The sequence below is a fragment of the Squalius cephalus genome (genome assembly GCF_949319135.1).
Source record: "Squalius cephalus genome assembly, chromosome: 17".
NCBI lineage: Eukaryota > Metazoa > Chordata > Actinopteri > Cypriniformes > Leuciscidae > Squalius > Squalius cephalus.
The window spans coordinates 18,592,376-18,617,672 of record NC_137138.1 but is presented as its reverse complement, the minus strand read 5'-3'; the positions used below and the strand labels follow the sequence as shown (position 1 = coordinate 18,617,672).

Genomic DNA, 25,297 nt, shown 5'->3' with positions numbered 1-25,297 from the left:
TATTCATGTAAACTGAGATGTATTTGTCAAAGAACACAGAGGAACAATCTCAAATATGACTGTGGTGATGAGATGGATTGTTTAGAGAACCAACCACAGACGTTTTGTGCTCTAAAATCGACATCTAAACAACATTAGCTTCATTTTAATGGCAACATCCATTTGAAGGGACGATCATTACATTTATGGGCTTGTACAATTCACACAGTTAAAACAATATGCTCTAGTCTCCACCTTGGGATGTTATGATAAGCAAGAAAACATGCACGCTGCAGGCTATTGGTCCTCATGAAGAATTGGTCTACTTTGAGTCAAGACTGCTAAAACCATTTCAGACGCACCCCAATGGACCTCGTTTGCCGCAAAAGCCATTGCGTCTCTTAGATTTCAGGCTGAGTGATTTCTATTAGTTGAATAAAACCTCTGATTATCTGTTACGAATTATATCAATCGTGTTCAACAAGGGAAATTAAAGAAAGGTGGAGAATACAGCCGTTCAGTGTCATTACACCAGCCATGAGGCATCTGCTGCTAAGGGGAATGTAACAGGACAGTGAAATGAATTCACATTAAGACTGAGAGCAATTGGAACACAAGCACAAGATGAGCCCTGGGAAAAGGACGTTCCCCCTAAAGCCTACGTTCCAACTCAATATGCGCAGAAGCTGCCGCGGAGTCTATAAGTGCTCTTGAATATAGACTCATCGATCCTCGTTGGGCTCAATGGGGCTCACTTCAGCCCAAAACATCTGGGTAACTATTCTCCACCTCTACATGATATACAACTCAAGTGTAAGGCTCAGGAGACGGGGTCGGATCCATTCCTGCACTTACTTTCCCAGCAAAGCAAGTAAGCAAGGCCATTGGTCAAAACATTGGGTATATGAGACACGGCAATTTGTCTTGAAATAAATTGCATTCGCTTAGTAATTCAAGTACGATCATCTCTGACATAAGACTTCTATATATAAGGGACGGCTTGTGCATATGATTTTGAGAGAATTCTTTCAGATTTTTAGTGCTTTTAGTTTATGTAAACAATCATGACCAAAGTGACGAAACAATGTGACAAGGAATTCAACTAATTAAATATCGTTCTGTCATTAATTTATTGCTTGCTATATTTTCAGTGTAAATCTTTTTACTACATTCAATAATACTAATTAAAGACCGACAAACATTTCTCTGTCTACAGAATAACACTAGCTCACACCCTCATCACGCATAAATTAAAGTGATTGAGGATCACAAAAGCACATATAACACAACAATTAAAGAATTCAAGCTGGAAAGTACAAGCATTTTCAGATTCATCCATCGTTTTTTGAGATCCTGTAAAAATAAGCTTCTACTAAAAGGTGTTAGCCTCTATATGTGTGTGTCACTAAAGTTTGTGTGTTTAGCCTTGCAGGGATTGGGCGTGGTGATGTTTCCTGCTGTTGGCCTTCATGATATCTATTCAGTGATTTCCAGAATAAGATCATCTCCTTCCAGGGTGCTGTCGGTGGTCACGTAGATCTTGGCCACGATGCCGGAGAGAGGAGAGTTCACCACGGTTTCCATCTTCATGGCGCTGAGGACACAGAGGGGTTGTCCTTTCTCCACCTGCTGGCCCTGCTTCACTTTCACCTCTACCACCTTACCGGGCATAGGAGCTCCAATTTGCCCACGTACGTCTTTCAGGGCTTTAGGGTGGAAATGCATCTCCTACAAATCCAAGAAAATTGATATAGGTTGTTCAGTTTCATTCACACACACACGCAAGCACACGCACATATTCTATTCCTATTCTGCCTCAGTTCAAGCGGCAGCGCGGATCAAGCGCACGTGAACCGATCATCTCATCTCCTCTTTACTAATAGTTAGTTACAGCATGAAATAAACATGGGTGAACGCCAGACGGTATGTTGAAAGATACATCACGACTTATCGAAATGAATCCTGTTTCATGAAATGACTCAGTGTTTATATCAGGTAAAGACGTCAATAAAGCAGCTTTGTAGGCAATACAATCTCATTACGTTTTATTTACCTCAAGTAAGCTACTCAATGTCCATAAACTCATTAGATAGGCAGAAAAAATAACTCCAGAGAGCATTTTTGCTAAATACAGGCACTATACCTTATTCATTTTTTACTTAACCTGTCATTATTTAATGCATGTTTGAATAAATCTGTCATGAAAAACTGGAGTAGAAACAATTCAGTTATTAAAAAGTTGATATAAAAACTGCCTAATGTGCAATTTAAATGTTTGTACAACTCAGCATTAGCTATTGGATTGTTGATCATTAAACAAGTTAGATTAATTAACTGATTATTAATCTATTATTTATTTTTGGTTTGCATCCTGAATTTTTGGTTTTGGCCCAGAATTTTTATTTCGGTGCATCCCTAATAAACAGAATGTCATTGTAACTATATTGTGGACACCAAAATAGTTATCATTAGCCTTAAGACTACAATAAAAAATAAATTAGCTAAAACTAGAAAACGCATTGGAAACCCCTATAAAAACTACATTTAAAATAAAATTGAAATAAAAAACTAAACTAAAAATGTGAAACTATAATAAGCCTGTCTGTTTTCACATAATGTACCAATTTTGTTTACGCTGTTTATGTGTTTTACTTCTTGTAACTCTATTTAGGAAACAAACTGTTTCTACCTTCAAGCAACTGGTCCAAAAAACATGACCAACTTTCTAAAAGGGGAGGAAGAAAAATCCCTCCCTTTAAAGTTGTAAGTAAAATTCAGAAACGCACCTTCATGGCCACGGTGTCTTTGACCAGGACGGATCTCAGCTGACCATTGAGCTCAAAGAACACCTCTCTCTGACCGGCTTTATTAAGGTCTCCAAGAGCCAGAGCCTTGATATGAAGCGTCTTGCCTCGCTCCAACTCCACCTGAGACAGACAGCAGAGATGCAAGCACAGGAAATAAGGAACTGATGCTTGGAATGCAGGAATGGATCATGGATGACAGGAAGATTTATGGCACAGTAACAGCAAATGAAAATGTGAGGCTACTTCAGTTTAATTTCTTTATTAAAAAAGAAATACTCCCACCTCAAACTCTTCAGCAATCTTAGGTCCATCCAGGAAGAGTCTAGTGTCTAGACAATCCACAGGCCCAAAGGTTCTAGTGAATTCTTTGAACTCCTGGAACACTTTGGGGTACATGGCTGCTGACATCACATCCTCAGGGGTGATTTCATCACCGTAAGCTTCTTGCAGCTGCTTCTCCAAGGCCTGGAAATCCAAGGAAGGCAGGGTAGCTCCAGGACGTCCTTCCACACGAGGAAGAGACTTCAAAACCTGTGCCACAAATAAGTGATGAGGGTCTGAGAAAAGAGCAGGTGCCTGAATAGACAATAAACGTATATTTCCTCAAATATTGGTGCTACACTGAATTTTCAAGCTGCTCGTAAGCGGATGATGTAGAGCGTTCGCAATCCCCCTAAGACCCACACAGAATCCAGGAATATTTATAACCGATCATTACCAGGAGCAGGATTAATCTCTCCCTATTGCTTCATTTAGTTGAATTCAAGTTGTGAATAATTAAATTTGAAATGATGAAATGTCTGTATTTTTATTCTGTAGAGCAAAGACTTCAGAATACACACCACAGACCTAAAGAAAGAAATGTTTATACAAGCAAACAATCGCTTGCATAATTATGAACAATATTAATGTTAAAAAACCAGATGGGGAAAAAATAAGGTCAGTGCCAAGTTGCTCAAATGTGTTTGTTATCTAAAATATATGCAAAGCAGATGGCCTACAAATTCTGAAAAAGACATTGTAAATAAATTAGCTTCATACTTGCATGCGGAAAAAAGCTTTAGCACAAGCATTGTTCAGTTCTGGTGTGAGACACATTTGTTAGAGAAACAGCTAATCTTGCACAGGAATGGCTGCTGGGTAATTGGGGCGTTCAAGACAAAAGGAATGGCATGGTTTTCCCTTACGTATCTCTGACAAGCACAACACAGTGTTAATGCACTCCAGAGACTGCGGAGAGATACACAGAGAAACCCTCTCTTCAATCGAATCCCACCACAGAGATATTCAATAACTTGTATTTGTGCAACTGGGTTTTCTCTTCTTTCTGATCTCAACTCAAGCCGAGCAGAGACTCAAACTCGAGTTCAACTTACTTTACAACAATCGATTCTAAATCCTCCCTCTGACCCTTCTACATTACCTTCATCCTAACCTCTGTCCCCACAGAATGCCTTGATTCCATATTTCTATCTTAATTTGTGATTTTTTTTTTACCATGTCTACGAAATTACCATGGCTATTAAACTAATAGGATAGTATTCTGAACATTAGTCCTGTGTTGGTCACACATCCCTGATAACAGGGTTATTATAGTTAACGAAAACCATAAAAATAAAAAATAAAAAAACATTTTCATTACTTGAAATGAAATAAAATAACTGAAATAAAATATAAAAAAGTAAAACACTGTGTGAAATGCATTCGCAGATCATATGGCCCCTGTTCCGTAATCTATAACCTTTAACCTTACACCAACTCCAACCACTAGTTCTAACCAAGACACTTAACCTTCAGTTATAAATCCTGCCAAGTTGCTACCTTAAATTTTAACCTTAAACACTATTCATAACTTATTTTGTGTTCAACAGATATTTTGAAGAATGCTATTTAAAGAACACTGGACCCCATTGACTTTAATTGTAAAGGCAACAACAGTTAAAAACCATTTTTGAGTTCCACAGTAGAGAAAAGTCATACAGGTTTGGAACGACATGAAGGTAAGTGAATGGTGACCAAATCTTCATTTTTGGGTGAACTATCCCCTCTAAAAACCACAGCTGTAAAACATATTTAAACGAATAGCCATACAGCATTTAATAAGGTATCTTGTCACACTAGTGACAGATTGAGTGATAAATCCGCTGTGCGTGTCGTACCTTTGACCTGAAGGGCTCCGGGAATCCTCCGTGGGGGATGCCGATGTGTCCTTGCAGGAACTCTACCACGGAGAGGGGGAAAGACAGCTCATCTGCTCTCTCTTCCACTTCTGCCCGAGTCAGAGCGTTCTGCACCATGAACTGTGCCAGATCGCCCACAATCTTAGAGGAGGGTGTCACCTGAACGGAGGGAATGAGAGGAGAAAGACATATAAAAGTGAGAAATGAAAAGACATGCTTGCTTAGGCCTCCATCGATACATCTCAGCTCTCCACCAGCCCAACCAGCCAATCTAAACTAGGAGTAAGAGAGGAGACGAAGTGCAGTGGCAAACAGAAACACGGCTTAGGGAGTAGATAACATTTGCGTCGTAAGGACAAAAGGGAGAAAAATGTGAGAAAGAGAGAACAGAGAGGCGCTAATGAAACCCAACGCTAACTGGCGCTTGTTAAGCAGCGCACCGCTCAGTCTCGATATTGACAATATTAACAGCGAGGGGACCCCGAGAACAGAAAGCCGACTATCTTCGATCATTTAATTAAGCCCAGGGAAATGAAAAGCAGTAAGGCAAGACCAAACGCTCACAGACGCCTTTGATTGGAGGAGATCAGTCAGAGCCTCTCTGAAACACAACAGATAAGCTTTCCTTAAAGCTCTTCCCAGTTGATCTGTCTCTGGGCCATGGGAGACAGGGACAGGATTATTTATTCACTCCGCCTTTCTGCCCCGTTTTTTTGCCAAGTTATTTTTATTCAATTTCATCTGGAGATTGAGACGGTTGCAACGGAATAAGAGGGATGAGAAGGGAGGAGGAAAGAGAGAGGAGAACGAGCAATTAAATCTGTGATTCAGAGTGGAGCTCTCGGGTCCACGGTGCTCATGATCTTGTGAGCGTGAGCAGATTTCAAGAGTGAGGGTGAGACCCTTTTCAGTGCAAGGGGTGGTAATTAAAGCCCTATTTAACCAGGGAGAATGTTGCATACAAGCGATTTAAACTGCACGTTTGTGACGGTCAAGTGACAATTACGCCGTATGATCTTAAATATTCCATTCACTGATGGAGCAAGAGAAAAAAAAAAGAGAACTTCTTCATGAATCTAAAGCATGCACTTATTTGCTAATCTCATATTTCATGATTGGCCTCCAACTTTAAGTGCAATGAAGGGGGGAAATCTGATTTAAATCTCTGAAAGGACTGATTATGGAGTAGAAATCTAAAAATGGAAATCTGGATTTCACATTATACAGGAAGTACAGAATATGAAATTGGATTTTAAGTAAACAGAGCCAGACTGAATATTGGTTAACCACTTATTTCCACTATCCAGTCTCTAGCTGACTACCTGTGGTTGCACATCACATTAATATTGATCAAAACATATTCTACAGCAGTTCATATTCTAAATGATTCCTAGAGTTCTTACATTTTATGAATAAAACTTGATTTAAAGTTGTTAAAGATGTAACAAGGACAAGTGTAGTAAAAACTGAGGGGAAATTGGTGCTACACTGTAAAAAAATATTTTCATGATTTGTTATCTTAACTTTTAATCTTTTGTCAAAACAACTTAGATAATTAATGTGGTTCAGATAACATATATTTTGAAGTTCTATTTATTAAACCATAATCTTTTGTCAAATCAACTTAGATAATGTTGTTCAGATAACATATATTTTGAGTTTCTATTTATTAAACCAATCTCTTTGTTGCATTAACTCAATTTTTTAATTTCAATGAACTCAAAATTTTAAGGCAACCAGGTAACTTACATTTTTAAGTTAAACCTTTAACTTAAAAATGTAAGTTACCTGGTTGCCTTAAAATTTTGAGTTCATTGAAATTAAAAAATTGAGTTAATGCAACAAAGAGATTGGTTTAATAAATAGAAACTCAAAATATATGTTATCTGAACAACATTATCTAAGTTGATTTGACAAAAGATTATGGTTTAATAAATAGAACTTCAAAATATATGTTATCTGAACCACATTAATTATCTAAGTTGATTTGACAAAAGATTAAAAGTTGTGATAACAAATCATGAAAATATTTTTTACAGTGTACACGTTTGCGCATTGCATTTGACCAAAATAACTCAAATTAGAACAATACTTTTGAACATGCCTAACATTTATATTAGCAAGCAAGGAACAGGACACGAGTAACAATAAAAGGAATGACTCAGAGCGTGATCATTTGACAATATCACAACTCCGTTTTCAAGCGTGTGAAATATAACAACTGAGGAAATTATCTAAAAGGTGTGGTGTCTTTGGCACCATATAAAGACTAGACTCATGAGGATCTGGATTAGCATCAGGTTTAAAAAAGCATTATGGCATTTCATGAGAAATGAGCTGACCTGAGTCCTCGTCTGACAATCACAGAATAGTGCAAAAATTACGCCATACTTTTTTACGGCCTTAATTCTGGAATAATGCTGCAATTCTCCAAATGGATTTCTAATAAAGAATTCTACAGAAAACCAGCTCCATTTAAAAACAAAACCAGCTCCGTGAAGAATTACTACATTATAAACTACAACATTCGGTAACACTATTTCGATAGTCCACTTTAGACATTCTACTAACTATAAGTAACTTTTCAACTACATGTCAACTAACTGTCTTTAGAGTATTAGTAGACTGTCTGCTTAATATCTGCTAACACTTTATTTTGTTGGTCCCCCAACAGATATTCTACAGACTAAGTAACTTAGAAACTACAAGTCAACTTATTCTACTAACCCGAACCCTAACACCTAACCATAACCTACCAGTCTACTGACGACTACTAAAACTCTAATGAGAGTTAGCTGACATGTAGTTGAAAAGTTACTTATAGTTAGTAGAATGTCTAAAGTGGACTCAAAATAAAGTGTAACCCAAAATTCATCTAAACTAAAAAAAAAAAAAAAAAAAAAACAAGTTCTTTACATGGAGCATTACGAATGGCATTGAAAGCAATTGCACAATATAAAACTACTGATTTACAGTAATTTATAAGTATAAAATACAATATATTTTAGGTGTATTGCAAAATAATCAGCTGATATATACAAATATATGCACAATGCTTCATGGGAGTCAGTGTTCACCACTTTTTCGCTGTAATTTTTACCCCATCTATGATGAGTCAATCCAGGTTTATGGGTAGTGTAGTTTGTCACTGTAAATTCAGCTCTAAAGGTGCTGTCACAGTGAAATTTGGCGGCAAAAAATGTCAGTTGTGTTTACACAGAAGTCACTTTCAAACCAAGAAGCTTGAATCCGCTGCTTGGAGAAATCTTTTGTGATTCCCGATCATGTGGATTGCTATTGTAATGATTTTGCCCACCAAGTTTCACAGAACAATGTAAATGTTAACACCTTTAGTAGTATATTACAACTTCTGAGCTCATGGTAGGTCTGTATTCAAAAGTTAATTCTTTATTGCTAAAGATTAATTTCGCTATGGGGGAAAATATGGGACAACCTGATTGTTGCATCCTGTTAGAATCCATCACAAACAACTAAAAATAGGTTTGAATATTAAAATAAAGAGAATTGCTCACTTTGATGAGGTCACCAAGCAGTTTGTTGGCTTCTGCGTAGGCTTTCTTCACCTCCTTAAACTTGTTCCCCAGCCCCATACTGTGTGCTTGGAAGTGGAGATTGGTGTACTGGCCACCCGGGATCTCGTTCTCATAGACATCAGAATTCCCAGACTTCATGGTGGCGGTGCAGTCAAATGGAGCATAAATGCCTCGGGTCACCTCCCAATACTCACTGTAGTCAAAGACCTTCTCAAGAGCGATGCCTGAGAAAGAATTGTGGGTGAAGTGAAAGAGAAAGAATGAAAGAGGAAAGAAAGACAGGATGAGAGATCATTAGCCTACCAAGAGGAATAAGCAATCTGAGAACAAGTAGCACAACAAATGACTGTCTGACATTAATATTTAATCAGAAATAATGAAAGTCCTCGTCTCTTTAACAGACTGCACCGGCTAATCAGGCATTCTTCCAAAGCTTTTAATCAGTCCTTGAATGCTCAGCACACAGGGGCCTGTATGTGGTAGAAGCAGGGAATTGGTGGCGGAGCATAGATTGCTTCCTGCCACTCACGGCTTCATCATTTACCAGCAGCAGTCAGTCAATTAATCAATCAATGAGGCACGCCACTTGCAACAGAGTTTACATGCTCGTTTGGCTCCCTCATCCTCACTAATTGCCCATCGCTGTGATCACAATAGTTTTCCTGTGCAAAAGATAACACGCGCACAAACACGCTCTAACGTGTGCGCGCACCCGTTATACCGGAGAGCGACTGCAGGGCTCATGACAACGCCCTCATAAAACTTGCTTGCATGCATTTTTCTTGCTGCCACTCCGACTACAAGCTATTAGGCACTATTGATGTTATTGTGTAAAAGCAGCGTGTCCAGCTCCTCCCCATGAAGACTGATCAATCAGCACACGTCAGTCAGCTCGGGGATCGATCTCTGGCCACACGGCCTTTACCGTGATGAACTGGCTTGAACAGAAGAAGAGAGAGAGAAAGAGACGATGGGACCGGAGCAGTACAATGAGAGATTGATAGAGAGAGCGAGAAAGGCAGATTAGAAAATGACAAGGTGAGAGAGAAAGTTGAAGGAGAATTGGCAAGATGACAGGATGTTATATCTATCTATCTGTCTATCAATCCATCTTGATAGACTAACAAGTAGACTGACAGACAGACAGACTTGGAATCTCTCGTTTCACACAACAAATCCTCACTGACAACTTGGCATGTTTTCACAGGGGAACTTTAAACCTTTATTTTCTCCTTTTTTCAATTCAATTCTGAATTTGCATCCTTTACTGTGTAATTTTGTTTGTAAAATAGGGATTTATTTCCCCTGTAAAATGGGAAATGCAACAGACCGAAAAGTATATTTTTAGGTGTCCTGGCAATTACCTGTCAATGCTTTAAAAACTCAATAAATTATGGATGGATGGACTGATTGGATGAATAGGCAGAACAGAAGATGGATAGATATGACAGACAGATGGATGGATGGTGGAGGGATGAAGGAAGGATGGATAGATTAGAAATATTGGATGGATGGATGGATGGATGGGTTAATGGATGGATGGTGAATGGATGGAGGTAAGATGGATGGATAGATTAGAAATATTGGATAGATGGATGGATTAGAAATATAAGATGTATGTATGGATGGGTTGATGGATGGATGATGGATGGATGGTGAATGGATGGTGGAAGGATGGATGGATAGATGGATGGATGGATGGATGGATAGGCAGAACATAAGGTGGATAGATATGACAGACAGATAGATAGATAGGTGGATAGATGGATTAGAAATATTAGATAGATAGGTAGATAGGTAGATAGATAGATAGATAGATAGATAGATAGATAGATAGATAGATAGATAGATAGATAGATAGATAGATAGATAGATAGATAGATAGATAGATATTAATCTGATATCTAGATAGATAGCCGATGGATGGATAGACATAGTTAACTAAAATATGTTATTTAGTCAACAACAAACTAAATCTTGTTTTTTGTCAGCTGTGCATTAGAATCAACACATAATGTGATATTTGAAGTGTAAACCTGAGTGGGCTCTGAGGTGAAGGTCATTTGTAACCTGAAAGTTTCCAGTTTTTTAGTTGTACAAAAACAACTTGGTATGCTGCTTGATATTGCAAAATATTTCTTATATTATTTTATCAATTTTCACAATTATAAACACACTGGGTTGTAGCTGATCAGAATTCACTATGCAAATACAATTATCACATTTTAAATGGTGAACATTCTATCAATGTAAGTCAAGGGGAGATTTACATATTTTAATCTTAGATTTCATTTTTCGTCTATGTTGAAAGGTTTAGGCGGAGGTTCAGTAGGAGAGAACAAATGGCATGTTTGAGGAATATCAATGCCTTGTGTACTCTAGTGTAATAAGAATTGAGCATGTGTCAGCGCTGTCTCTTCCTTTTCTCATCAACACATACAGCAGCTTGTTTTAAAAAGCTGAAAACAGGTGATTAATACTGGATGTTGCATATGGCAACAAAACTGTGTGTGGAGAGACAGAGACTACAATAGAATTGCCACAGGAATCCTGACAACCTGCAAACAATTCAATTACCTAGGAAACACCTCCTGGAGTGAAAACCAAAGAAACGTGAAGTACTGAGAATGAGGGGGTACGGCTGAATCTTAAGGGAATAAAACTGAATCAACAAGAGTGTGAACACCTCCTCATCATGTGACCGCTCTGATGCGTCTCATACTGCCAAAGTCACACGCCCACGAGATGTGGAGCTCCAGAAGGGGGGCTTGTATATCTATACATAAAGCATGGACTTTCATAGAAACAGCATTCAAGGATTTCTGGTATGTGAGCGCCACAGCATACGTCTCTGTGCTTAATTAATGTGTTTTTTGATAGCTTAATTAGCAAGTGCTAATAAATTATATTAAAGGGTTAGTTCACCCAAAAATTAAAATTCTGTCATTAATTACTCACCCTCATGTCATTCTTTCGTTCATCTTTGGAACACAAATGAAGGTCTTTCATTTTGAGAACACAAAAGAGCTTTCTGTCCCTCCACTTACAGTCTACGCAACTGAAACTTTGACGCTTCAAATAGTTCATAAAGAGATCGTAATACTAATCCATATGAATTGAGCGATGTAGTCCGAAATTTTCTGAAGAGACACGATCGCTTTATATGATTAACAGATTTAATTTGGGCCTTTATTCACAAATAAACATTCATCAACTCGCACATCAGTTGTGGTGAACAGAAGCTCAAGCCTGTTCGCTTAATGTGCGAGAACCATTGAGGTTTATTCTCGTTTTACGCAGCACGTTTGAGCTTCTACAAGAACCAATGTAACATGTAACAACTTAAAAATTTAACAACTCGTTAATTCTATGCGGACTGCAAGCGCTGTGATTGGTCTGCTAGAACCCATTCCTCGGGTTTCACATGCTCCCTCTGCATGTGTAATTGCACGTCAACGTGGACAACGACGCAGACGTATAAATGAAAACCAACGCGTAGCCTACAGTGTCGTAGGTCCGCCGCAGAAGTATAAATCAGCCTGTAGCCCTGTACGCAGTACGTTTGAGCTTCAGCAAGAACCAATGAGGTTCATTCTTGTGTGTTACGCAGCACGTTTGAGCTTCAGCAAGAACCAATGAGGTTCATTCTTGTGTGTTACGCAGCACGTTTGAGCTTCCGCAAGAACCAATGAGGTTCATTCTTGTGTGTTACGCAGCACGTTTGAGCTTCAGCAAGAACCAATGAGGTTCTCGTGCATCAAGCAGGTTCGGTTGAGCTTCTGTTTATGTTTGCTGATCAATGTTTATATGTGAATAAAAGCCTAAATTCAATCTGTTCATCATATAAAGCGACCGAGTCACTTCCGAAAATTTGGTTGCGCAGCTGTCTATGGAGGGACAGAAAGCTTTTAAATTTCAACAAAAAGATCTTCATTTGTGTTCTGACGATGAACGAAAGTCTTACGTGCTTGGAGGTGAGTAATTGACAGAATTTTCAATTTTGGGTGAACTTACACATCCTGTACGGTATATTATAACAGTGTGAGAGTTACTGTAAAGGCTAGTTCACATTATCCCAGCAAACAAATTAAGCGTATACAAAAGCTATAACCGTTTCTCTGATTTGGCTGAGCAACATTAGAAAGAAAGTTTGCCAATGGCATATAGAATATATAATATAGTAAATAACCTATGCTGCAATGAACTGTTTATTAGATATAGCAAAGACTTATTTAAATAATACAGCAAAAATGCATATTTAAGGAATGCCGATAGTATAGAAGAAATTATTATATGCTATTCTATTAATAATAATAACAGAGAGGCAAACACTGCAATACTTTTTAATTTACTATCTACTATCTCTGTTTAACAGTGTAACTCAAGCTCATGACCATCTGCAATGTCAAATTAAAAGTTCAGACACTTATCGGTTATACATTGGGCAACCACTAATTCCAAGAGTGCCGATGTAAAATATATCAGAAAAATATCAGCTATCAGAAGGTATTAGAGAATTTAATTTATCAGTATTGATCAATATTGAATATTCAGTTGTTCATTTACCATATTTTTATATTTACATTACCTTTACCATCTTCTAACACTCACTCAATTTAGATTTTTACAAACACTAATAACTGAATAACACTGTTAAATGCAATCTTCAGTAAATCTCAGAAGGAAAATATAATTTTTTCATACTGTACATTATAATGCTGTGATGCCTAAATTCACTTGTATCATTTAAAATGATAGAAAATAGTATTGAATTTTAATACTGGTCAAAACATTAAAATAATTATCAGCTCATCAGTATTAAACAGGAATATTAAAATCAATTTATCCCTAGTTGTATGGAATCAGTTTCAACAACTGAATCACAGCCATGTTGATATTCACTATAACAGCACTCTTGCATGTTTGAAGTTAATTATACAGTCAACAGCCAACTTTAGCATGGCAGAAATGTTCACAACCTGAATCAGCCTTAATAAGGTAGATTTTTATGCCATTGGTCACTACAGCGGCAGGTGAGGCAGTGACCCGTGGTTGGACAGATGGTCCACCACAGAGTGACCACAATTCACAGTCTCTGGCCACAAACACACACACACCCTACGGCGAGAAGGCCCAACGGGGCATGAGACTCATCAGTGAAGGTTAAGCACCAGCAGCCACAGTAATGTCACAATTAAGGAAAGGTCAATGGGTCAGCCACCAACATCCAAATGATGTCTGTCCGCTCTGACCCTTCTCGCTCTACTCTTTTCATTCACCCCAACATCATTTTTCTTTTTCTTCTACTCCTTCCGTAGCTGACTGGCCATGCCGTGTTATCATTTTTTCCTTACTTTCATTACCACTACTGCTCTGCTCTGTTTGCTTTTCTTCCTTTTTCAGCTGACTTCCCATGACCTCATTCACAACTGGATTATGAAGGAGGGAAAAGAAATATTAATATAATAAAAGTGTGGGAGCATTTACATGAAATGAGGCACAGCAGTTGAGAAAAAAAAAAAAAGGGTAAAACAGGTGTGTTGAATATTAAAAACCATGAAGAGCATTTTGGGTTGTGGTATGAAGGGTGATGAGTAATTTTTCTCATGCATAAAGACATGATAATAGCTTTTATGATAGAAGAATGTTAACATCGTGTTCCCTTTAACACGTGACCTAGAAAACGAGTGATGGGCTGTATCATGGAAAACCAGCCAAACTAAAATAAATGAGGAAGTGTTTTTTATGCACAGAAAACAAAATAACCAATTTATCACTTTAACACCATGTCCTAACCAGGATGAGACAAAGTAGCCAGCAACAAACTTTTTTTCCTCACTGAATGCAAAACTGAGTCACACAACAATCAAAGTCAATATGATCATATTTGATGTTTAATTTAGTGTGCAGTTTTGTGGAGATTTTGGACCAATGAGGTGACACATTGGGGATATCCAGCGATTATATTATCTCTCTTGCTCGGTCCATCCATCCATCCATCTCTACCCATCTACCCATCCATCCATCTGTCAATAATATAATATATTGTATATCAGCTCTAACAAGACACAGTTTGATTGACAGTCCTCACCAGTATTGAGTTTGGTGCCTTTGGCACATGCCACTATGGCACCCATGCTGGGCTGGGACGTCATTCCTGCCATGGAGTCAACTGCCACATCCACAATGTCTGCTCCGGCCTCTGCACATGCCAGCATGGCAGCCACTCCAGCCCCTGCGGTGTCGTGAGTGTGCACGTGGATTGGCACGTCTGGGAAACGGTCCCTTAGCGCGGCGACCAGCAAACGGCCAGAGTCCGGCTTCAGAAGACCCGCCATGTCCTGCAGAGCGGAGAGACAAAAGGAGAAAGTAAAGTAAGAGAAGTGTACTATAAACAAACAGAGACAGTGATGCAGTGGTATTTTATGTGTGGGTGGAGGCAGAGTGGGAGCAGCAGTCGAGATGAAAGAGTGAGCAAGAGTTGAGGTTAACAAAACAGACAAATGGATAAAAAAAACCCCACATAAAAATAAACAAACCACTACCTTAATGCAAAGGATGTGCGTTCCAGCCTTGACCAGCTCATCTGCTAGTTTGAGATAATAGTCTAAAGAATATTTCATCCTCGAGGGGTCAGAAACGTCGCCCGTGTACGAGATGGCCGCCTCCACCACACCTCCTGCTGCACCTGCTGCCTCCATCCCCAAGAGCATGTTGGGAAGATAGTTCAACGAGTCAAACACACGAAAGATGTCCATACCATTTTCTTTGGCCACCTCACAGAACCTAACAAACACAGAGGAAATTATATGGTAATGAGTCACTGATATCATTCTTGGTAGTTGAAATTTAAGATAAATAAAATAAAATACAATAAATAAAATATATATTTGATGTAAAAGCTTAAACGTAAAATATATTTAAAACCTCAAAAGCTAAACAGAAATATTTATAAAAACTAATAAAAATGACAAAAGCACTTAAAGGAGTAGTTCAAAATTAGCCCATGATTTACTCACCATCAAGCCATCTTAATGTGTATATGACTTTCTTCTTTCAGACGAATACAATCGGAGTTATATTAAAAAATATCCTGGCTCTTCCAAGTCTTATAATGGCAGTGGATTGCAACTAACAGATTGAAGCTCAAAAACGTGCATCCATCCATCGTAAACGAACTCCAAACAGCTCCTGTGGGTTAATAAAGGCCTTCTGAAGCAAAACGTTAGTTATATTATAATATTTATATATATTATATATTAATATTTAAAACTTTATAAAGTAAAATAACTAGCTTCCGGCCAAACGAACATACGGATTCCACTTAAGTTTAAAGCGCAACTTATGCGAGTAATGCGACGTACGGCTGACGCTATTTACGCTACGCCGTGGCGCATTATGCTACTTCTGAAGTCATACATTTCGTAAGTTGCGCATTAGGGGCAAGTAGACTGCGTGTATGGCCGTTTGGCCGGAAGCTAGAATTTTACTTTGTAACGTGTTAAATATGAATATTTTTCTTACACAAACTCATCGTTTTGCTTCAGAAGGCCTTTATTAACCCACAGGAGCTGTTTGGAGTTCGTTTACAATGGACTGATGCACGTTTTTGAGCTTCAATCTGTTGGTTGCAATCCACTGCCATTATGAAACTTGGAAGAGCCAGGATATTTTTAAATATAACTCCAATTGTATTCGCCTGAAAGAAGAAAGTCATACAGTATACACCTAGGATGGTGAGTAAATCATGGGTTAATTTTCATTTTAAAGTAAACTAATCCTTTAACATAATTGCTGAAAGTAAAATAAAAATAAAAACTGATATTATAAAAATAAAAGCGAATTCAAAATATTAATAAATACTATAATAGCATATAAATACTTGTTTACTTTTTAGGTTTAAAAGAAATACACATGGTCACATTCCTGTTAACTTTGCTCTTCTATCTTAAAGGAGAACTCCGGTCAATTTTAACATTTTTTTGTAAATTTGGAGTACTGTCAGTACAGAGAACAATGACAAAAATCGGTGTTGCCTACACCGTGTTATCCTCTTTCACGTGCGTGATCATAGGTAACTAAGCAACAGTGGAGAACTCGACAATCGACTACTGTGGGCTTCGACCGAAAACAGGAAGTAAATACAGGTATGTGCGCTGGCCGAATTAACTTCACTTTTATTCATATCTTTCACATCTACTGCAGTCATATTCACCCGTGTTCACTCTGAAGGAATCACTCACATTGGCTGTGCACTTGTAATGACACATCAAGGATGTTAAGAGGCTAAAAGCAGGTTTAAAACTTGCCCCATTGAAGTCAACAGGGTGCAAATTTTAAAAAGAGGATAACACGGTGTAGGCAACACCGATTTTTGTCGTTGTTCTCTGTACTGACAGCACTCCAAATTTACAAAAAAATGAGCTCAATGTTAAAATTGACCAGAGTTCTCCTTTAAGCAAGTATTAGGACAAAGTAAAATGTCATTTGCTTATTTTGCGAAGAGTTTATGCAAGATTTTTTAATCTATAAGATTTACATGTGTGTATTTTGGCACTGGAAATGCTGAATAAAAATTGGTAGCAGCCATTTTATGGAAGGTCTGAAACAAAGCCATTAAATGAGCAGTAATGCTCCCCAGCTCCACATTCTAATACGAATTAAAAGCCATCTGAATGGTGCTTAGGGCCAGAGTCAGAACCCAATGATTTTTCCGTTCGTTTGTTAACGTCTGCATTCTTCCGCAGATGTGGAAGAATTCCCCACTTGATTCCTCAAGTGCTTCCTCAAAAGCACAAAAAGAATCATTACTGTAAGTGTAATCTGAACCAGAACATTCAATTCCTTGGGATTCCCGTCCGTAAAAAGATTAGCATTTGAGAAGTTCATTCAGACTGTATGCAGGTTGTGGTGTAAGATAGCACATGACTGACTTGAAGACGGCATTGTCAGGGTAGTTGGTGTATCCAACGGCGTTGGCACCTCTCAGAAGCATCTGAAAAGGCACATTTGGCATCAGAGCCCTCAACTCCTGCAGCCTTTTCCAGGGACACTCACACAGGAAACGCATTGCCACATCAAACGTAGCACCTGTTGAAAAAGAAAGAGACATAAATAAAAGGAAAAGAAAAATAAATAAAATAAGAGAATCAGAATATCCAGCATTAGTGGAGCAGATTTTAGTTGAAGCATGTAAAGCACTTTCCTGTTGGAATCATACTTCCACATTTTCACATAACTTACACACATCCTGTGTGACCCTTGCTGTAAGTCAAATGCAACAGCGTCATTCGCCATTTATAAAGGCTAAATTATGACTGGTAGTGTTATTTTTTTATTAAATGATATATTATTATACTATTTTATTTTTATATTTTTATTTTTCATTTTAATTGAGGTTTAATTTTTCTGTAATTTTGTTACATGCTTTGTCATTTTTATTAGATTTATTAATATTTCTATTTATCTTTAATTTATTTTTCTTCCAGTTTTAGTCATTTTAGAACTTCAACAAACTTATTTTAGATAAATGCATTTACTTTTATTTTATTTCATTTCAGCTTAATTTCAATTACCAATTTTTTTTATAGTTTTAATAACACTGCTGACTGGTTGTTCATATGACAACGTCAAAAAATACATTACGTTTTGCTAGTTGTAGTTTTTTTTTATATAGTAAAGGCCAAATTTTGCATTTATTCCACCTGTGAGAAGACATTTAAAGTCATTAAATGCTCTATTCAAAAACACATCTTTAGTAATAAAAAAAAAAAAATAGTTTGAAATGTATTTATTATCGAAATCATCTGGATGGAATCAATGGAATTGTTCTTATTTTTAACAAATATGTATTCCTTATAAGTACTGCAAGACGGTAAAGGATCCAGAATCGATCAAAACCAGGTATCGCTCTGTGTTATTCAATTGGAATGAGGGGAATATGTGAGTCAAGCTAAAGAATATTAGGCTGGGTTATCTGCTAGAATGCACAGCAGTAAGGCAAAAAACAGGGAGGGAGGGAGGAAGGGGAGAGACAGAGAGAGAGAGAGAAAGCATGAGGAAGGAAAGAAAACAATAGAGTCTAACTAGTACCACACCTCCCCAGTTTTCCACGCTGAAGAGGTTGCTGAAGTTGTGAGCCACAAAAGGCGCGATCCGTTTAAGGTCGTGAGTGCGTACGCGAGTGGCCAGGAGGGACTGGTGGGCGTCTCTGAACGTAGTGTCCATAAGCAGCAGACCCTGGTGGGCACGCACCGCCTTCGCAAAACCATCTGGACCCTCTCTCAGCAACACATCCCTGAAACCCACTGGTGGCTCACCTGCAGAGTGCGTACACAAACACACGGCCAATTAATAATACAGACATTATCACAAACACCACACTGCGTAGGACTACAAAGAAAAAAACAAAAATTTTATCAGCGCTATTATTCACATACAGACACAAACGCACAACAACATGCATCTTAATAGACATATTACCCAGAAAGAATTAAGTAGTTTTCCCACAGCAAAACAACTGATTTTCGCCCTCGGCACATGTCCAAACAAATCCGCACAAGATGGAAGTGAAAAGTGAATGAAAACATGGTGGAGGGGCTCTTTTGTAAACAAATGCCTTAATTTAATGTTCCTCCCGCTGTAGATTTATAATATAGTCATGGATAACTTCATGAGAGACTGTGGGGAAAGGATGAATTATGACCACCTTCTGCAAGACGTAAATATACTCTAAAACACGGCTTCTGCAGTGCATCAATGAAATATCACGGCAACTAAGTGCAAAGGCAGCTTATACTGAGTTTGTAGTGTGAGAAACTGACAGTGTGTGAATGTGAGATAAGGTAAGTGCGTGCGTTTCTTACCGAGGGGTACTGGTGGGATGACCGGATCGATGGGGGAAGGCTTAGCCTTGACAGGTATTGGAGTAGTTGGGCCGTTCACCATAACATGCCCTGAATGACGAGCAAAAGCAATCACAAACAAAAAGTACAAACTGCTTCAAATCCACCTCTGCTGGTATTTACATTTATTCATTTAGCAGACGCTTTTATCCAAAGCGACTTACAAATGAGAACAACAGAAGCAGTTGAACTAACAATAGGACAACAATATGCAAGTGCTATGACCCTTCTCAGTTAGTAAAGGTTTTTTATTTATTTTATTTTTTTTAAATAGATAATTCCACCAGTAGGGAACAGTGGTAAAGAAACATGGTAAAGGTCAGAGAAAGCGATTTTGTGCCTCTTTGAGATGGCACCATAAGTGTACCACCATCCACTCAGTGGTATAATACACTGGAGTGGATGGGTCAAGTGGAATGGAAACTGCGCAGCTCACATTACTTTAAACGTTTTGGCTCTTGACTTGACTCGAAACTTTGTAAAGGGCTGCTGAGAGCAGGGATGGTGTAAAGTACATTTTTTTGTTCAAATGTACACTACCGTTCAAAAGTTGATGCTCACCAAGGCTGCATTTATTTCATCAAAAATACAGTAAAACTGGAATATTGTGAAATATTATTACAATTTAAAATAACCACTTTCTTTTTTCATATATTTTAACTAGTGCTGACAACGTTAACGCATACGATTAAAAAAAATTCAGTTTAACGCATTAAATATATTTAACTCAATTAACGCAGCATCTGTTTTGTTCTGTCATCCTTTGGCTAGCGTTACATTATATGATCACGCTCTTATTCATGCAAATGCTTTCAAATCATTAAAGCGCGAAAAGGCAAAATAGAACATGCTGTCAGTGAATGTCCTGTCTATATGTGACACACACACGACGCACAGAAAGACGAGCACCAGTATCTTGCGCACAGACTCGAGTTCTCTTTCGCGCTTGAACGAACAATAACACAAACATGCCTGTTTTGTTGAGTATCCTGATTAAAGCATTCTTAAATTAAAAGTTGTTATATTTTTTGAAGCCTAATAAATGTAAAAAAAAAAAAATCGATAGCTTTCAATGACACTGTATTGTTGAATGGCTATAATTAACTTTAAAAAAAAAAAAAAAAAAAAAATTCATTGAAACATCAGTAGCTGAATTAGTATCAGTGATACTGGCATAAAAAGACATAAGACTTAAAAAGATGCCATTAAACAAGTATTTAAAATATACTGTCTTTATGTTGTTTTTACATTAATTTGGAGATTAACTGTAAAACTATTACATAAAATATTTAAACGTATAAAAACGTATATGAAAAACTTAAGTGTTTTTAATCGCGATTAATCTGAGAAAAATGTGTGATTAATCTAGTTCATTTTTTTAATCGATTAACAGCAGTAAATTTAAAATGTACTTTATTCCTGTGATGCAAAGCTGAATTTTCAGCATCATTACTCCAATCTTCTGTCACATGATCCTTCAGAAATCATTCTAATATGCTGATTTACTGCTCATTTCTTATTATATTTACTTTTGTAACATTAAATGCTTTTGCAGACAAGTCAATGTATTCAATCTATTGCATCCTTGCCAAATAAAAGTATTAATTTCTTCTGAGCAGTTTTGTAATGTTTATAATTTTATGTTTATCATTTTACACAAAGAAATTAAAATCAGAAAATAACTAGGGATCGAGGCAAAAAGTGAAAAAAGGCCTAGATGTTATAAATATGTGGTCAAAAAAATTATCCTTGTGCATTATATTGATTTTGTTTAATATATTTATATATTATATTCTATTGTAGGCCTATTAAATCAATGTGTTTAGTTAAAATTAGTGCACTACATGTTCTTGCTGGGTTGTTTATTGTGTGATGACATCTTATGCATTATTTACAGCTACTTGATCTGATTTTATATTTAACATATCTTGAGAATGTAATTAACTAATTCAATTAAGGTATTTGACATAAAACGACAGCATGCTGTGTGTTTTATGGCTAGAAAAAAAATACCCTCATAAATGCCTCTGAAAATCAATTCTAGGGGAGGAAATGCCTCCTGGCGAAAAAAAAAAAAGTTAATTTCTGACACTGAAAAAAAAAAAAAACCCACTCATAATACCACTCATGAAATCAATCAATAAATATAAAATATGAAATGTCACAAAACAAAAGTGCATATTTAAATTCAGTCAAACACATTTGTGAATTAATCTGTTCATTGAATCATCCTGTTCAAATTAAGGTTACCTAGATAATGAAGCAGTTTCTGTGCTCGGTTTTGCACCGGTTTGAGGTTGAAGAGATCTGGATTCTCATCGATGAACTGAGTATCTACCGTCCCATTCAGGAACTGATTATTGCTCAGCACGTTCTGGAGGAACGGGATGTTTGTCTAGGGAGAGAAAAGAGAGCAGACAAATACATTTTTAACTAGTTTTGAAGAACTGATGAGCTGAGAGCTGCAGAGAGCCTAGAGTGGGAAGCTCTTGAGAGATGAAGACCAATCCAAGACTGTGCTCACACACACAGATGGGCAGATGGGCTATTCAGTAGGCAGTTCTAAAATCAATACCATTATCTAAACACTCAATACTCCCTTCCATCACTATCAAACCTGCCTTTGAATGTGTGCAAATTAGGCTTGGGTCACTGAGTAAGCTGTGCTCACTGTAACAGCACAAAGACACAACTCCATATCATGGGTTGAAAAGCAATCCATCTGAAGTCCTGTATTCTCTATATAGTCTGCTACATGTGTTCCTGCAGTGCTCTGAGCTAAAACGGCTGAACATGAAGAAATTTCCAGAACCCATTATCCAGACTGTCGATACTGGACTCTGATGGCAGCAGGAGGAGGGGAAATAATAAAGGTTCAGATAGACATGGAAGAAAGAGTCTGAAATTGGAAAATGATTGGAGAGAGAGTGAGAAAGGGAGCAGATGTGAGACTAACAGAATCAGCAAAGTGTTAATTGAAGCTCTATAGTTTTGCTGCTTGGCTTTTGCACCCATGACACCTATATACATACACATCACACATTGTTTCCCTACAGAAGGGTTTAGCAGAGACCTTAAGAGAAAAAAGGAAGAAAATATCGAGGATGAGGAAGACAAAAAACAAAACAAGAGAGACTGAGTCCAAATCTTCTCCCAAGAATTGAGAGTTGGAAAGAGTCAGTTCTAATCCGCCAGCACTCTGACCCAGATTCTTCTGACTGCAGGAGAATAGCGTTCCAAATTCCTGCTCATTCCAAACTTTTACATTATTCCTCTAAAAAAAAAAAAAAAAAAAAAAACCTGTACGCATTCCTCAGCACATTATATTCACCTTATTTTTTAGCCATTTTTGTTATCAAATTATTTCAATTTATTATAGTAATCATAAACACTGGATTGTTGTGCAAATAGTTTTACTGTATAATGCACTTTATTCTTTAGTTACAGAGCTAATGAATCGCAAGTCTTTCACAGGATATAGCTTGGCTCAGTGTTGAAAAATAATGTGGATACTACCAGTCAAAGAAGTTTGACACATCTACTTGTTCTGTATTATTACGATTTTCAACATTTTATAGTGACGTCGTCAAAACTATGAAATGAAAACGAAAGTATGGGAATTATGTAGAAAACAAAGATTTGCTAAAAATCAAAAATGTATATTTGAGATGCCACCCTTTCTAGATTTGCAGCTCTGTTATTCTCTCAACCAACTTCAAGAGGTGCATGCTGGGATACTTTTTAAACTCTATTGAAAGGGTTCCCATATATTCGGGACCAGGGGTTCTCAACTATGGAAATTGTATGAAGACATTTCTCACACAAAAAAAATCCACAGCAGAAAAAAGTTTGGAACAACATGAGGGTGAGTAAATGACAGAACTTTAATTTTTGGGTGAACTATTACTTTAACTTTAGTTTCAAGACAAGAAATACTAATTCAGTCAAGTGTGTCCAAACTTTTAACGAAGAGCATTTACTGTATGCCTGTATGACATTGTGGAGGAGAATAAGAACTCCTTAATGTTGTGCTCAGTAAATGTATAGCTGTAAGACAAAATGCACGAAGCTACAGACTTTACTCATAGAATAAGATGCACACATCTGTAGTGAAAAATCATTTTGACCACTGTAGCTAACAGGCAGCAAGTTTAACCCTCTATGGTACTGAGTTGCCTCCAGGCAACAAACAAATTTGACTCGCTGCGCCAAAAGACAACCCCTAAATCATTAATCGTTTCCATGAATAGAAATGGAAAAATTGGCCATAACATCAACATGTTATGTGTCGTGGCCTAATGATTAGAGAGTCAGACTGGTAACCTGAAGGCTGCGGATTCAATTTTCAAAACCAGCAGGAAACTACTGAGGTGCCCTTGAGCAAGGAATGTAACCCCCAAATCTCCCCGGGTGCCACAGCAAAATGGCTGCCCACTGCTCCAGGTGTGTGTGTCCAAGGTTTGCAGTGTGTGCGTGTTCACTGCTCACTACTCCTAATGTGTGTGCACTAATTTGGATGGGTAAAATGAAAAGGACGAATTCCATGTATGGGTTACCTTCACGTTAATTTTATTTTCACTTTCAACATGAAGCTAATTTTGTGAGAACAATCTTAATGTTACTGCATTATACCCATGAATTAAGCTCAATTATTATACTCCCCATTATGTAGATAACTATATTAGTATTTCCAAGAAGGATGTGCAATTGTACAATGTTTCCTGAAGGCAACAAGTAAATAAAGAACTTTTATAATTTATAATGCATAAAAATGATCAATGTGTTTGTTTCCATTGTTGGCTATGCAATTTAATGTTTACATTTATTTTTTTTGCTTTTTTGCATGATATGGATTCACTTTTTAAGGCACAATGTTGCCTTGAGGAAAGAACATTTAAGAAAGTATTTATTTTACCCAGTGTTATAGAGGGTTAATGGTTTTTGGAAAGCAGGGCCAACAAGGGACTTTCAATAACATGATTCTACAACCACATCCTGTCCACATGTTCAATAAAAATAACCATAGGATGCTTAAGAACATGCACAAGCATGCACATGCACAATAATGAAGAGCTTTCCTTTGCTGGTGAAGGAAACGTCTTTTCACAGCTTTGATTGGACAGTGTCATTTAGTGGTAAACCACTGGCTATTGCCCGAAACAATTCAATGCCCACAAGCTCTCCTCAATGGCTGGATGAAGTTAGGGAAGTGGGAGAGAGAAAACATTGGAATTTTAAAGGGGTCATATGACGGTTCTAAAAAGAACATTATTTTGTGTATTTGGTTTAATGCAATGTATTTACACGGTTTTAGGTAAAAAAAAGTCATTATTTTACACATACCGTACATTATTGTTGCTCCTAAAGCTCCCAAAGCAATAATAACAGGTGATAATGTCGGTATTACCCTGGTACTACCTTATTAATTCGAGCCTGAATCTGATCCTGAAAATGCAGATGACCAAACTGATCGATCAACTTTGCCAGTGCGACTAGACCAGAACGTATCAGATTGGTAAGGTTTTATTTCATTGGGGACATAATAACTGATTATAAAGACTTATAGCCTACTGTCTTTTTAGGCGTCGCGCCGCGCGCTACGGGAGTGAGAACACTATGTAAACATAAAACCATGTCTGCATTTTGTGATCGTAGAAACGACAAACAAGCGTGCTCTATACTGCTCAAAACTTGCATTTGACTAGTCAGTAGCAAATTATTAAAATATGAAAACATACTAACAGGCTGTGTCTGAGTCAGAAGCGCCAGACTGTACTTGCAAAGATGCAATTGCCCCACTTTTTAGAATCAGCTTCTGCGCACAGCCGGCCTTGTACTTTCCCAGGTTCTGGAAACAGTCCTCCGAAAAATGC

The 25,297-nt window shown here is 37.5% G+C and overlaps 1 protein-coding gene across 1 annotated transcript in view; it reads right to left on the bottom strand.

The window, feature by feature from the left end:
* Positions 1-206: 206 nt before the first annotated feature.
* pcxa (pyruvate carboxylase a) overlaps positions 207-25,297 on the bottom strand; it is a 124,740-nt gene continuing 99,649 nt past the window's right edge. The window contains exons 11-21 of the mRNA XM_079847404.1: positions 21,675-21,819; positions 19,386-19,475; positions 18,618-18,839; positions 17,454-17,610; positions 15,066-15,306; positions 14,612-14,861; positions 8,500-8,744; positions 4,946-5,125; positions 3,069-3,317; positions 2,766-2,906; positions 207-1,707 (exon numbers count right to left, since the gene is read on the bottom strand). Coding sequence (XP_079703530.1) covers positions 1,456-1,707; positions 2,766-2,906; positions 3,069-3,317; positions 4,946-5,125; positions 8,500-8,744; positions 14,612-14,861; positions 15,066-15,306; positions 17,454-17,610; positions 18,618-18,839; positions 19,386-19,475; positions 21,675-21,819 — 2,172 coding nt within the window. The 3' untranslated portion in view covers positions 207-1,455. The remainder of the gene's footprint in view (positions 1,708-2,765; positions 2,907-3,068; positions 3,318-4,945; positions 5,126-8,499; positions 8,745-14,611; positions 14,862-15,065; positions 15,307-17,453; positions 17,611-18,617; positions 18,840-19,385; positions 19,476-21,674; positions 21,820-25,297) is intronic.